Source organism: Heterodontus francisci, chromosome 1 (genome assembly GCF_036365525.1).
Source record: "Heterodontus francisci isolate sHetFra1 chromosome 1, sHetFra1.hap1, whole genome shotgun sequence".
In the NCBI taxonomy this organism is placed as follows: Eukaryota; Metazoa; Chordata; class Chondrichthyes; order Heterodontiformes; family Heterodontidae; genus Heterodontus; species Heterodontus francisci.
In genome coordinates this window covers 88,742,681-88,756,835 of record NC_090371.1, presented here as the reverse complement: position 1 = coordinate 88,756,835, position 14,155 = coordinate 88,742,681, and the positions used below count along the sequence as shown (strand labels likewise).

Sequence of the window (14,155 nt, the reverse complement as noted above, 5' to 3'; positions counted from 1 at the left end):
GCGAGTATATACCCCTGAGAGGAAAAAGCTCCACTTCACAGGAAAAACAGCCATGGACAACTAAAGAGATTAGGGATAGCAGAAAACAAAAAGAAAGGGCTTACAAAAATGCAAAACGCAGCACAGATCCGGCCGAATGGGATCGATACAAAGACCAGCAAAGGGTCACAAAGCAGCTTATAAGAGCTACTAAAGAGATTATGAAAGGAAACTTGCAAGGGACATCAAAATCAATAAGAAGAAATGTTATAGTTACATAAAGGGAAAGCAGGTGGTCAAGAGCAATGTAGGCCCACTAAAAGCTGAAAATGGCGATACTGTCATTGATAATGGGGAAATAGCAGACATGTTGAACGATTACTTTGCCTCAGTATTTACAGTTGAGAAGGAGGATAACTTGCCGGAAATCCCGAAAACATTAACAGCTGATAGGGGACAGGGACTTAATACAATTAACGTAAGTAAAACATCAGTAACAAGGAAATTAATGGAACTAAAGAGTGAGAAATCCCCAGGACCTGACGGTTTCCATCCGAGGGTGTTAAAGGAAATAGGGGAGCACATTGTAGATGCCCTAACTATAGTCTTTCAGAGTTCCCTAGATTCAGGAGTGGTCCCTCTGGATTGGAAAGTTGCACATGTCACTCCACTTTTTAAGAAGGGTGAAAGGGGGAACCAAGGAAATTACAGACCAGTTAGCCTGACATCTGTGGTGGGCAAGTTACTGGAGTCTATAATCAAGGATAGGGTGACTGAACACCTAGAAAAATTTCAGTTAATCAGGGACAGCCAGCATGGATTCATGACGGGAAGGTCATGCCTGACAAATCTCATTGAATTTTTTGAAGAGGTGACTAAGGTAGTGGACAGGAAAATGTCTATGGATGTTATTTATATGGACTCCAGAAGGCATTTGATAAAGTCCCACATAAGAGACTGTTAACTAAGGTAGAAGCCCATGGAGTTGAGGGCAAATTATTGACAAGGTTAGGAAGTTGGTGGAGTGGTAGGCGACAGAGAGTGGGGATAATGGGACTGGTACTCTGATTGGCAGGATGTGACTAGTGGTATCCCTCAGGGATCTGTGTTGGGGCCTCAATTATTCACATTATTCATTAATGATTTGGATGATGGCATAGTAAGTCATATATCCAAATTTGCTGATGATACAAAGTTAGGCAGCATTGTAAACAGTCTAGATGACAGCATAAAATTGCAAAGAGATATCGACAGACTAGGTGAGTGGGTAAAACTGTGACAGATGGATTTTAATGTGGGCAAGTGTGAGATTATCCATTTTGGACCAAAAAAGGCTGGAGCAGGGTACTTTCTAAATGGGAAGAGGTTAAGTACAGTGGATGTCCAAAGAGACTTGGGGGTTCAGGTCCATAGATCTTTAAAATGCCATGAGCAAGTGCAGAAAATAATCAAAAAGGCTAATGGAATGCTCGCCTTTATATCCAGAGGATTGGAGTATAAAGACACAGTGGTTATGCTGAAGCTGTTCAAAACCCTGGTTAGACCCCACTTGGAGTACTGTGAGCAGCTCTGGGCACCACACCTTTGGAAGGATATATTGGCCTTGGAGGGAGTGCAATGTAGGTTTACAAGAATGATACCTGGACTATAGGGGTTAAGTTACGAGGAGAGATTACACAAATTAGGCCCGTTTTCGCTAGAATTTAGAAGGTTAAGGGGTGATCTGATCGAAGTCTTCAAGATATTAACAGGAAAAGACAGGCTAGATAAAGATAAACTATTTCCACTGGTTGGAGATTCTAAAACTAGGGGGCATAGTCTAAAAGTTAGGGCCAGACTGTTCAGGAGAGATGTTAAGAAGCACTTCTTCACGCAAAGGGTGGTAGAGGTTTGGAACTCTCTCTCACAAACAGCAGTTGAAGCTAGAACAGTTGTTAATTTTAAATCTGAGATAGACAGATTTTTGTTTCGCAAAGATATTAAGGGATATGGGCCAAAGGCAGGTATATGGAGTTAGGCCACGGATCAGCCATGATCTCATTGAATGGCGGGACAGGCTCGAGGGGCTGAATGGCCTACTCCTGTTCCTATCTTCCTTCCATCTCCCAGCCTTTCGCCTATGGGCTGGGAAAATTGTCTCCCCTTCACTTCCTCCCCCACCCCTTCCCCCTCCCATCTGTCTCTAACTCGTCTCCCTCTCTTTCTCATCCTTCTCCTCCCTCCCTCTCCCTCTTTCTATTCCCTCTCTCTCTACTCTACTCTGCTTCCCTTCCTCACCCCCTCCCTTCAGCTCTTTCTTTCTACTTCACCTTTCCATCTCCCTCCCTTCCCCCTCCCTCCTTCCCCTCTCTTCCACCCCATCCTCACTTCCCTCCCTCTCTCTCCCCGCCTTAGGTTTCTCCTAAATGAAAATGATTGAATAATATTTAGCCCTGTTGACAAACTCCAAATATAAAGATACACACATTTGTTAACAAAGGTGCATGCTTTTATCCCCTGAGGAAGCAACTTTCCTTAAACTCCTACCTGGAAAGTCTGCATTGATTTCATCCATTTCCAGTACAATATCATATGGAACTCCAGCTTCGGCGAGTAGTACATTCAACTGGCCGGGCATGCGCCCTGCAACAGGGTGGATTCCAAACCTGGGTAAGAGGCAAACAAATGTAACTAAATATCCAGGCAGGCAGTGGCCCTTCCTTGTATCACTAATCTTGTAAGTACTAAATTTCCTCTAGACTTTTCAGAAGAATTCTCCTGGTGTCACATTGCTAGATAAACGTCTGACCTGACCTTGATTCCTAGGGTTTTCGAAAGCCTTTAAATCACTGAAATTGTCACGTAACAGGAAGATAATAACTACACAGCAGTAACAAAGTGGGAGCACCAAGTTATCAATTTCCTTTCTTCTTCCATTCGCTGCAACATGAAGAGACTCCTGACATGGCTGAGAAAAGTCTATGATTTGGGTTTACAGAGACCATTGGTCAGTTTTTTATTAATCAGTACAGCTGTACTGCATAATCTTGCTGAATGGCGGAGCAGGCTCGAATGGCCTACTCCTGCTCCTAATTCATATGTTCGTATGTACTGAATTTCAAAATGGTTAATAACTGTTAGCCAGTCTTGTCTGCCCAAAGTAAGGTTGAACACCCTGAATGAGTCAGTTGGAGAGTTCTCTCATCTGCAAGGAGCAAGAAGCCAAACACACCATAAAAATCTGATCCCCAATTTGTGCTAAATTAGTTAATCACAGCTGGAGTGCTGAAAGAGGAAATATTAGGCTGGATTATGTGCTGGGCCGTAAAGGTAGGGGGGCGAAGGGAACCTGTTACTGCAGAGGCCTCAGACCTGGGCCCAGCGCTGGAACCCTGGAGAAGAGGTAGGTGAAGTGGGGTCTCCGGGGCCAGTCTGGAAAGTCCCGGCAAAGGGCAGTAGGGGGGTGGTCGTCGTTCAGTCCCGGGGAGTAAAGTTGTTCCCGGTGGGGATCCTCTGTGGACCACAAATTGGCCACGAAGGAGGGACGCCCCGCCAAGCTCACAGGGAGGGCGCCTCATTTTACACCTTCCTGTGTAGCAGAGGCCCTCCACCAACCACCCATCCCCCCCCCCCCCCCACTCCCGGGCGCTGGTAAGATCCCAGCGATGGTGGGAAGAGGCCCTTAATAGACCACTTACAGGCCTCAATAAGAAGGACACCAGTATAATAAAAGCAAAATACTGCAGATGCTGGAAATCTGAAATAAAAACAAGAAATGTTGGAAACACTCAGCAGGTTTGGCAGCATCTGTGGAGAGAGAGAAGCAGAGTTAACGTTTCGGGTCAGTGACACTTCTTCGGAACCTCAGTGTTTGTTCAATGGTCCTCCCATTGAAGAGGGAGGATGTGGCAGAGGCATTGCTGATGGAATTTCTCTAGCGCTCTTATGTGTCATGGATACAGTGTCCAGGTCAGTACAGGAGTGTGGTGACGACAACTGCTTGTACACTAGGACTTTTGCTAACTTGCGGACGTCTGTGTTGTCAAACACTCGGTGCTGTAGTTTGTAGAAGGTTGAGCTGGCGCAGCTGATCCAGTGTTGGATCTCCTTGTCAAGGTGACCTTTTGAGAGAGGTAAATGCCAAGGTATGGGAATTGCTCAACATATTCCAGAGTCTCTCCTTCAACATATATGGGAGGTGGAATATTTGGCTGACCAGGTGTGGGTTGATATGAGTTTTGTTTCGGCAACATTTAAGGACAGGCCAAGTCTCTTGTATGCAGAATTGAAGAGATCGAAAGTGGCTTGCAAATCTGGTGCAGAGTAGGCAACAACACTGCAGTCATTCACAAACTGTAGATCATGTATGTCTATGGTGGTCAGTTTATTTTGGCACAGAGGCGACTGAGGTTAAAGAGATTTCCATCTAGGCGGTATTTAATACACACACCAGAGGGCAGCTGATCTTTGATGAAGTGAATAGCCACTGTCAGGTAGATTGTCAATAGTATGCGGGCTATCACACAGCCCACTCCGGATTTTGAAGGTGTCTGTTTCAGATCTCCGACTCAAGACAGTTGCAGTGATGTCGTCATGAAGTAATTGCAGGATTGTGATGACATTTCTTGGACAGCCAAATCTCTGCAGCACAATCCACCGAGCCCCACGATTTACTGAGTCAAATGCTTTGGTCAGGTCGATGAATGCAGAGTTCCTTATGTTGTTCCCGACAGTTTTCCTGGATTTGACTCGCAACAAAGATCATGTCAGAGGTTCCTCTGGAAGGCCTAAAGCCAGACTACGGGCAGCCTTTTGTGCTGCCCTTGAAGCAGGCACAGAGGCGGGGGTGTGGGGTGGTAAACAAAATGGCAGGGGTGCCATTCCCAGTGTTGCCCGGGCCCCCTGCTATTTAGTCAGGGCGATGGCCTTCCCACCCCAGGTCAATTGAGGCCCTTAGGTGGTCAATTAATGGCCTGTTAAGAGCCTCTTCCCACCTTCACCTCAATTTTGTGGAAGGCAGAGTGGCCTGCCATCAGTGGGGGGAAGATGCCGCCAGGTAAAGCCTCCTTTGGGGACAATTCAGGGCTCCCGGAGGGCCCCCCTTCCGGCGGAATCACTTCCAGCGGTACTGCAAGTACTGCAGAGCTGCTGGTCTTCCGATTGGCCGGCAGCTCTAGAGACGGGAGCTCATCCCTTTTGGGGTGTAGATACACCGACAGCACTGTTAGGAAGGGAGTTCCATGATTTTGACCCAGCGACAGTGAAGGAACGGCGATAGAGTTCCTTGTCAGGATGGTGTGTGGATTGGAGGGGAACTTGCAGGTGGTGGTGTTCCATGCATCCTGCCTTTGTCCTTCGAGGTGGTAGAGGTCACGGGTTGGGAAGGTGCTGCCAAAGGAGCCTTGGTGCGTAGCTGCAGTGCATCTTGTAGATGGTACACACTGCTGCCACTGTGCATTGGTGGTGGAGGGAGCGAATGTTGAAGGTGGTGGATGGGATGCCAATCAAGCCGGCTGCTTTGTCCTGGATGGTGTAGAGCTTCTTGAGTGTTGTTGGAGCTGCACCCATCCAGGTAAGTGGAAAGTATTCCATCACACTCCTGACTTGTGCCTTGTAGATGGTGGACAGGCTTTGGGGAGTCAGGAGGTGAGTTACTCGCCGCAGAATTCCCAGCCTCTGACCTGCTCTTGTAGCCACGGTATTTATATGGCTACTCCAGTTCAGTTTCTGGTCAATGGTAATCATCAGGATGTTGATAGTGGAGGATTCAATGATTGTAATGCCATTCAATGTCAAGAGGAGATAGTTAGATTCTCTCTTATTTGAGATGCTCATTGCCTGGCACTTGGGTGGCATGAATGTTACTTAAGGGATGGCAGAGATTTAATTGGCTACCCATCGTTAAATGGCATCGGGGGTCTGACGGAGGGCCGAGGCGGGGTCTCCCCTGACTTCTGGCCTGCCGTCGAGACCCCTGTCACCAGAATAAAATGCAGCCCTATGTCTCTGGGAGGAATTCCTCAGCCACAGGAAGTAGGTGATTTAGGAGAATGTGTGTCAGGATTTTCCCTGCTATGGACAACAGGGAAATACCTCAATAGTTTCCACAGAATGATTTATCTCCCTTCTTGAAGATAGTTACAATTGTTGCATTCCTGAAGTCGGGATTGGGGGCAGGGTGGGGGGGGATGTTTCTTCCCAGTTCTGTAGGATGAGCGTATGGAGACTTGGAGCTGAAATTTATGGTGCCTGTGCGGACCACATGTCACGGGGCAGCAGCTCATTTAAAAGGCTGAGCGGACTGCCCACCTGGATGATGTGGAGGGGGCAGGCTGTCTGTCCTCGGCAATAGCGGCAGCCGCCGTTGTGCAGATGCTGACGCCATTTTTAAAGCGCTTTAAGTCCTACATTTAAATTTTAATATTTAAAGATATAGTGATTTAAAATTGATTTAAATAAATGTTTTAAGCCCCTCTCCCACCTCCCCCCAATAACCATATAATTCATTCCTTGCCCTCTCCCTCCCCAAAATACTTATCTTGTCCACCTGACCTTCCCACCACAATGGGGATCCGAAGGCGCGGGAGTGCTGGCGACTGGCACCAATATGGCAACAGGGCAGATGGCAGAGGCGCAGGTCCGATTAATTTATTAATTTTAATGCATTTAAATACGTTAATGGGTGTCTCGTCGCTGTGCGGCGGGGTGGGCCCCCACGAGGCCTCACTGCCACCGACAATATTGGGCCGGGCCTTCCTGGCGTCAAGGCCTATGGCGAGCCTCTGCCAGAGGCATTTTCCGGCCCCCCGCGCCACGACCCTGACGTCGGGGGGTCTGTAAAATTCACCCCTTGATGCGAGAAAAGGTCTGCTGGCTTTGAAGATATCAGCTGGAATACAATCGAGGCCGCAGGCTTTGTTGTTTTTCATCTGCTTGCTTGTTGCAGCTCTCCCATCGATGGTGGTTCACCCATGGACTCTATGACGGGGCACTGGGGGACAACCTGGAGGGTAATAGCTGCCATTGTGGGTTAACGGTTGAGGAGTCAGAGAGTCATTTATGGCACAGAAGGAGGCCATTCAGTCCATCGAGTCCATGTCAGCTCTCTACGGAGCTATGCTGTCAGTCTCACTCCCCAGCTCAATCCCCATAGCCCTGCAAATCTATTTCTCTCAAGTGGTCCTCCAACTTCCTCTTGAAGTCACTGATTGGCTCCGCTTCCATCACCCTTGTGGGCAGCGAGTTCCAGGTCATTACCACTCGCTACATAAAAAAGTGCTTCCTCATATTCCCCCTGCATCTTTTGCCCAAAACTTTCAATCTGTGTCCCCGAGTCCCTGTACCATTTGTTAATGGGAACAGCTTTCCCTTCTCTAACTTATCTAAGCCTGTCATAATCTTGTACACCTCTATTAAATCTCTCCTCAATCTCCTTTGTTCTAAGGAAAACAAACCCAGCTTTTACAACCTAACCATGTAATTAAAATCCCCCATCCCTGGAACCATTCTGGTAAATCTCCTCTGCACCCTCTCAAGGACCCTCACATCCTTCCTAAAGTGTGGCGACCAGAACTGGATGCAAAACTCCAATTGGGGCCTAACCAGAGCTTTATAAAGGTTCAGCATAACTTCCCTGCTTTTGTACTCAATGCCTCTATTTATGAAGCCCAAGATCCCACATGCTTTACTAACCACTCTCTCACTATGTCCTGCCACCTTCAAACATCGTGCACATGCACCCCAGGTCCCTCTGTTCCTGCACACTGTTTAAAATTGTGCCATCAAGTATATATTGACTCCCCCTATTCCTTCTGCCAAAATGTATCACCTCACACTTGTCAGTATTAAGTTCCATCTGCCACCTCTCTGCCCATTCTGCTAGCCTATCTAGCCTATCATTTGTTCAAAATGTTCTTTCCAGCATTTATGGATGGCATTGTCATCATCAAGAAGAGAAACGCCATCCTGTGAGCAAAGGGGATTTTGTCCACTTGACCTTGGTGTCTCGATGGCCATGGTGCCTTCAAAAAAGCTTTGCATGTCATGATGATCAGTATACTATTGGATCTCTCAAGCTTTCTCTTCCCACAAGTCCTTTATCTTCCGGAATTGTGTTTGGCGGTCACCAAAATCTGACCACCAACCCGTCAGTGAAATCATGCACAGGCTTCTTCCACGGTCCATCTGCCAAGTCCTGTGGTCATGGAGGATTGGCAACAGGGACAGGGCTGTGAACCTGGGAATCTCTAGTCAAGAATCTATACACACAGGGGACAGATGCATGAAGGTCATTGGACACTTGCCCTCAATGAGACCCGTCTTCCTGGGGAGGGGCAGCTGAAGGAACAAGCAGGGGGATACACCTTCTACTGGAAAGGAAAGGCTGACAGCAACACTCATGTCTACGGAGTTGCTTTTGCCATCCAGAAGAGGATCTTGGAGGCACTGCCAGAACTCTCCAATTGTATAAATGAAACACTCGTGACACTTCACCTACAGCTCAGTCGTAATCAATATGCCACCGTCAACAGTGCTTGTGCCCCGACCCTTGACCTCCAATGAAGATGTTAAGGAAAAGTTCTACTGCGACCTTGACAAATTCCTCACTGCCATCCCAAAAGAAGAGAAGATCATCCTTCTGGGGATTTTAATGCCAGGATCGGCTGTGACTCCAAAGTCTGGAGCAGAACCACTGGGAGAAATGGGGTGGGAAAGGCCAATGCAAAGTGCTGACAAAGTGCATGGCCTCATTATAACAAACACAAACACCCTCTTCCACCAGAAGAACAAATATAAAACCACACGGAGGCATCCTAGATCAAAGCACTAGCCCTTCCAGGATTATTCATTGTTCGAGTCAAAGATCTAAGTGATGTCTCTATTACTCGATCCATGAAGGGAACTGATGCCTGCCGGACAAATCATCAACTTGTTTGATCGGTGATGAATATCCACCAAGCACCAAGGCATCGCAAGACCCAAAAGTCCAAGAGGAAGAAGATCAATGTCGAGGCCCTAAAAAAATCCCGACCAAAGAGAGGAATTCCAAGTGTCGCTCACAAAGGTAGAAGACTGCAAACTAACTCAGGAGCTTAGAAGAAATCATGGAGTCATTTTTCACCCTGGTCAGACATTGGGTGGTGAAAGTGTGCCACTTGCCTGATCTCCTCAACCTGAGGCCAGAACCATTGTGAGTGCTGGGCCTCATTAATATTTGTTCGGCAAGCAGCAAGTGTTGAAATAAAGCTCGTTCGTAGGCAGCTCGTTGACCTTGGTGGGCAAGAAATCAAATAGCTCCTCCTTGGTGACCACTCCCCTTACCCCCATAGAAGATTTGTATTTTTAAGTAGAATTTTAAGGCCCATTCTCCAGCGATGGCCTTAAGGTGACAATTCAATAGGCTGAATTATCTGACAGAAGGCCCACACTCTAATTTGAATTGTCTAATAACACATGAAAATCAGAGGGCTTGGCCTGCAGCCTGGGGAATGGAACATTCAACAAGACAGTAGCTCTTAAAAGACTACAGCTTTCCTTAAAATTGCAAGTTGTGGTGATGACTGAAAAGTGGATGATTTGTTCACAATGGCACAGCAAAGGCATGTTACATTTGATGCTGAAGAGTTGGAGGTCTTTCAGTAGGAGGGGGGATGTGCGGAAAGACATTTTTACACAGTGAGTGGTGGAGGCGAATGATTTCAAAAGGAAACTGGATGGGCACTTGAGGGAAATAAACTTACAGGGCTGCGGGGATAGAGCTGGGTAATGGGATTGATTGGATTGCTCTCCAGAGAGCCAACATGGACACGATGGGCCAAATGGCCTCCTTCTATGCTATTATGACTCTATAAATGCACTAACAGAGGGACTGATTGCCACCCTTCAGTATAAGCACAGCTAAAAGCTGCACGGTAAGAGGTCACCAACTGAATCAATTCAGTCACTGAGTGCCTTGTACCTGACTCCAAAAGAAGGGTTATTTGTATTCCTGAATTTTAGGCACATTTCTGGTGGGGCCCCAGAAACAATGGCACAAATATAAGTTGGGAAATCTTATGTTCTCTGGAATGTACTATTTCAAGCGCTAAACACAACCATTGCCTTTTTGTACAGATTCTATCATTGTGTCAAAGCCACATGGCACACTCTTCTTAAGGTGAAAGCAGCAGTTCTGGAACAGCAAATAGGTATAAAGATGTCTTGCAGGTTTCTCAATTGCGTCAGCCATCATGGATAGAGAGCATAGTCATGTTCTCTTAACAGGCATTAAGTAGTGTTTCTACTCCTTCAAATACTGTGTGCTTCTTAATAATGGTCTTAACATGCATACTAGGTTTCACTGTTCAGATACCACCTATTCGATAATTAAGTGCAGGTCTTTTATGTTCATGCTGTGTAGATGCGAGAAGCACTTATGCCCAAATCAGTGCCACCTTTAAAACCTTGCATTCAAGGGACCCCTGCCACCTGCACTTTGTTTCCACTAGTGTTTCCACTATTTCCACTGGTTGGAGATTCTAAAACGAGGGGACATAGTCTAAAAATTAGGACCAAACCATTCAGGAGAGATGTTAAGAAGCACTTCTTCACACAAAGGGTGGTAGTGGTTTGGAACTCTCTCCCACAAACAGCAGTTGAAGCTAGAACAGTTGTTAATTTTAAATCTGAAATAAATAGCTTTTTGTTAAGCAAAGATATTAAGGGATATGGGCCAAAGGCCCATGGAGTTAGGCTGCGGATCAGCCATGATCTCATTGAATGGCGGGACAGGCTCGAGGGGCTCAATGGCCTACTCCTGTTCCTATCTTCCTACGTGTTGCCCCTTGCAAATTTATCTTGCTTGCTATGTTTGTGTACTGTACATTGTCTAATGAGCCAAATAGTCATCAGGGTGGCTTGGATGGATCCAGTAGTAAAGCTTCATTTCTGCAGGAAGAGTTGTTCCTATTCTAAATGTTGTTTGCAAATCATGCTGCAGCAAATGGTACAACCCAGAGTGGTGCGAATGCGAACTTGCTACCACAGGGAGTAGTTCAGGCAAACAGTACAGGTGCATTTAATGGGAAGCTACATAAGCAAATGAGGGAGAGGAAATTGAGGATTGTACTGATAGAGTTAGATATGGAAGGATGGGAGACTTGATAGTAATACAAACGTAAGCATGGATGGTTGGGTTGAATGGCCTGTTTCAGTGCTGTATATTCTATTTAACCCTAATTAACTCTATCACTGACACTCTTGTGAAGTGGTGACAGTGAAGATAGGTGTCATCTGACATCTCCAGGTCTACAAATGTTGTGCCTGGGGTAGTGACAGATGCAGTCAAAATGGCTCAGGCATAATTTCAGACAGATTTGGTGACCCTCATGAACTCTTCGCCTTAATCTGAAACGTGCAACATATTTGGAACCGCTAAAGGAATACCCCTTTGCATGGTGCAATTTAAATGGCAACAGCGACTGAAAATAATGAAGGAGAGCGTTGTCAAGACAAAAATGGTGGACTACCCAGCAAAAACAACTCATGCATGCAGAAAAATATAATTAAAAATCCAAAACAATTCTCCCATCTGAAAACTGTCATCTGCCTTCAAGAAGGTTTCTTCTGGCCTGGCTCCAGGCTCCTCCCTGCATTAATTTTAATTGGGCAAGCAGCACATGAAAACCAGTTTTAATATTATTGCCACATTCAAAAGGCCTGCACAGAAAAACTCCTGCATGGAGAAAATTGCATGTCTCAGAAAATGAGGGTTTAAATGCTCAGATAAATAATTCAGAGACCAATATACTCAATACCACAGGGACCTCCAAACAATTTAATCACTGTTTACATCAATAAGGGACCATCTGCATCTCTTTCATCTACTGGGTTTATTGGATATTTTTAATACTTAGCAGATTATAAGATTTAATAAGCAAAATCAGCGGGAGCATGAAACAGTATACTTATGTTTCTAAAATGAATATGTCTAATGTGCTGGAGATGTACAGCGGCCTGAAAACATTCCACAAAGTTGTCTGCAACAGTGAACCTGACAGTATGGGTACTTTATGCTTTCATAGCTCCACGACATCAGGGTTCCATCACAGCATGAGCAAGAGGCCATGGAACCCCCAAAGAAATTGTGGTAAAAGCCATTTACAGTGGGTTCTCCAGGGATTCTGACAGTCTCCCACCAAAGTGACTGCAGAAGATCAAGGGGTGGGGGGAAGAACTCCCACAGAATTCCAGCACCAATGTGTTCCACTATGAACGTGGAAACTCTTCAGAGTAATTATTGCTGCCTGTAGATTTCCCCAAATACCTTACCAAAGATTTATTTCTATTTAATTAAAAGTCTTGTATCTTGCATGAATGTACCACATGTGGGAAATGTCCATTACACTTTAAAGTGCCATGCTTGCAAAGTGTTCATCAGACTAGCACCTGGTTGTACCCATAATGATCCACTAATACAGATATGTAGGAAAAGCTAACAAATAAGAACCAGACAAACGACACAAAACCAACCAAACAGTTCGACTATTTTTCAAAGCTACCAATCAGCAGACATCAGCTGCCGAGACTTGATAAACTAGGGATTTTCGGCCTCAAAAGATGAATCCTCCAGATACTTAATGCAACAAAGGAAAGCAATCAGAGATGCATTGCAACAGGACAATAAGACACAGATTCAAGGTTATGAAGGGCAAACCTAGACAGACATCAGGAAGTATTTGTTTATACAGAGTGTGGTCAACAGATGGAAAGAGATTATAGGGAAGACTGATTGAGTCCAGGACACTAGACTTATTAAAAATTAGATCAAAGCTTAAAAATAATTTTCAAAGGCCTCAGCTGGAGTACCGTGGACAATTCGGTGGACCACACTTCAGGAAGGATGTAAAGGAGTACAGAAGAGGTTTACCAGGATGTTAGCAGGAACGACGGAATTTGGTTATGAGTGGAAGTTGGAAATGTTAGGACTGTTCTCCTGGGAATAGAAAAGGTTAAGAGATAACCTAATAGAGATTTTAAAGATAATGAGAGGTTTTGATAGAACAGATAGAGAAAAACTATTCCCTTTGGCAAATGAATCAATAACTAGAGGTCATAGATTTAAAATCATTGGCAAATGATCGAGAGGGGAGATGCTGTTGCTGCTGCTTGTAGCTACTCCTACCAGGACATCAGCTGTCATGGTATGTCACACTCATCTATCTTATGCCATCTTCACACATTCGCTGTAGTTCGTCTACAACCGCTCTGCGACGTGCGTCATCCAATTACACCTAGGTCGACCCCTCTTTCTGCTGCTCTCCACTTTGCTATCTAGAAGCTCTGATCAAATGGCTAAATACTGACATTTTCTTTTCTCTGGATGTCACTTTTTAGAGTTCTTTTTGCTTTTGCAATTGCAACGGGAGATTAGAACTTTTTTTTTCACTAGCGAGTTGTTGGGATCTGGAATGTTCTACCTCAAAAGCTGGTGGAAGCTGATTCCATAATTAATTTTAAAAGGGAGTTGGACAGGTAACTTGAGAGCGAGAAATTTACAGGGTTACGGACAAAAGCGGGGGTGTGGGACTAAGCATGACTGTTCTTTCAAAGAGCCAGCACAGACACAACAGGCTGAATGGCCTCCTTCTGTGCTGTAAGTTTCTATGATTTAAGAGATTTTAAACTTACCCATACCTATTTTGTGTTAGCAATTTGTCCAATAGGTTTTCCCCTCAGGGCCTAGGGCTAGACATTTGTTTCTTTCCTGGAGATTAATGTGTAAAGCTGGGCCTCTCCTAATACTTTTCTGGATCACCATGCACGCATTAGTTCAGTCTCTCCCCCCCAACCACCTCACTTTTCAAGAGCTGATATCAGTTAAAATCACCACAAAGCTGTCGGATTGTTTTGAACTTTTATTTTTAAAGTTCTTCTGAACATTACTCACAAAGGTTTATTTTTCAAGGCTCTGCTCTTGATGTGGACCTTCACTAGAAGGGAGCGTGGGTTGAAGGTAGTGTTAAAAAAAACAACAGGGCTGACGCAGCACCCTAAATTCCAATATAGTGTGCCACACGGAACCTTGCTAAATTATCCATGTAGATTCTGAATGAGCAGATTATAGTTTTCCATCTCCAACTAAGCCTGAGGCATTGTCTATAACTGAATTGCTCAGAGAGCCCTATGACTTCAGCAGGCAACTTCCACAATCCTATAT

General features: G+C 45.3%; 1 protein-coding gene across 1 annotated transcript in view; it reads right to left on the bottom strand.

The window, feature by feature from the left end:
* Positions 1-14,155, bottom strand: part of LOC137370788 (NAD(P) transhydrogenase, mitochondrial-like) — a 212,996-nt gene that overhangs the window by 29,586 nt on the left and 169,255 nt on the right. The window contains exon 20 of the mRNA XM_068032745.1: positions 2,506-2,624. Coding sequence (XP_067888846.1) covers positions 2,506-2,624 — 119 coding nt within the window. The remainder of the gene's footprint in view (positions 1-2,505; positions 2,625-14,155) is intronic.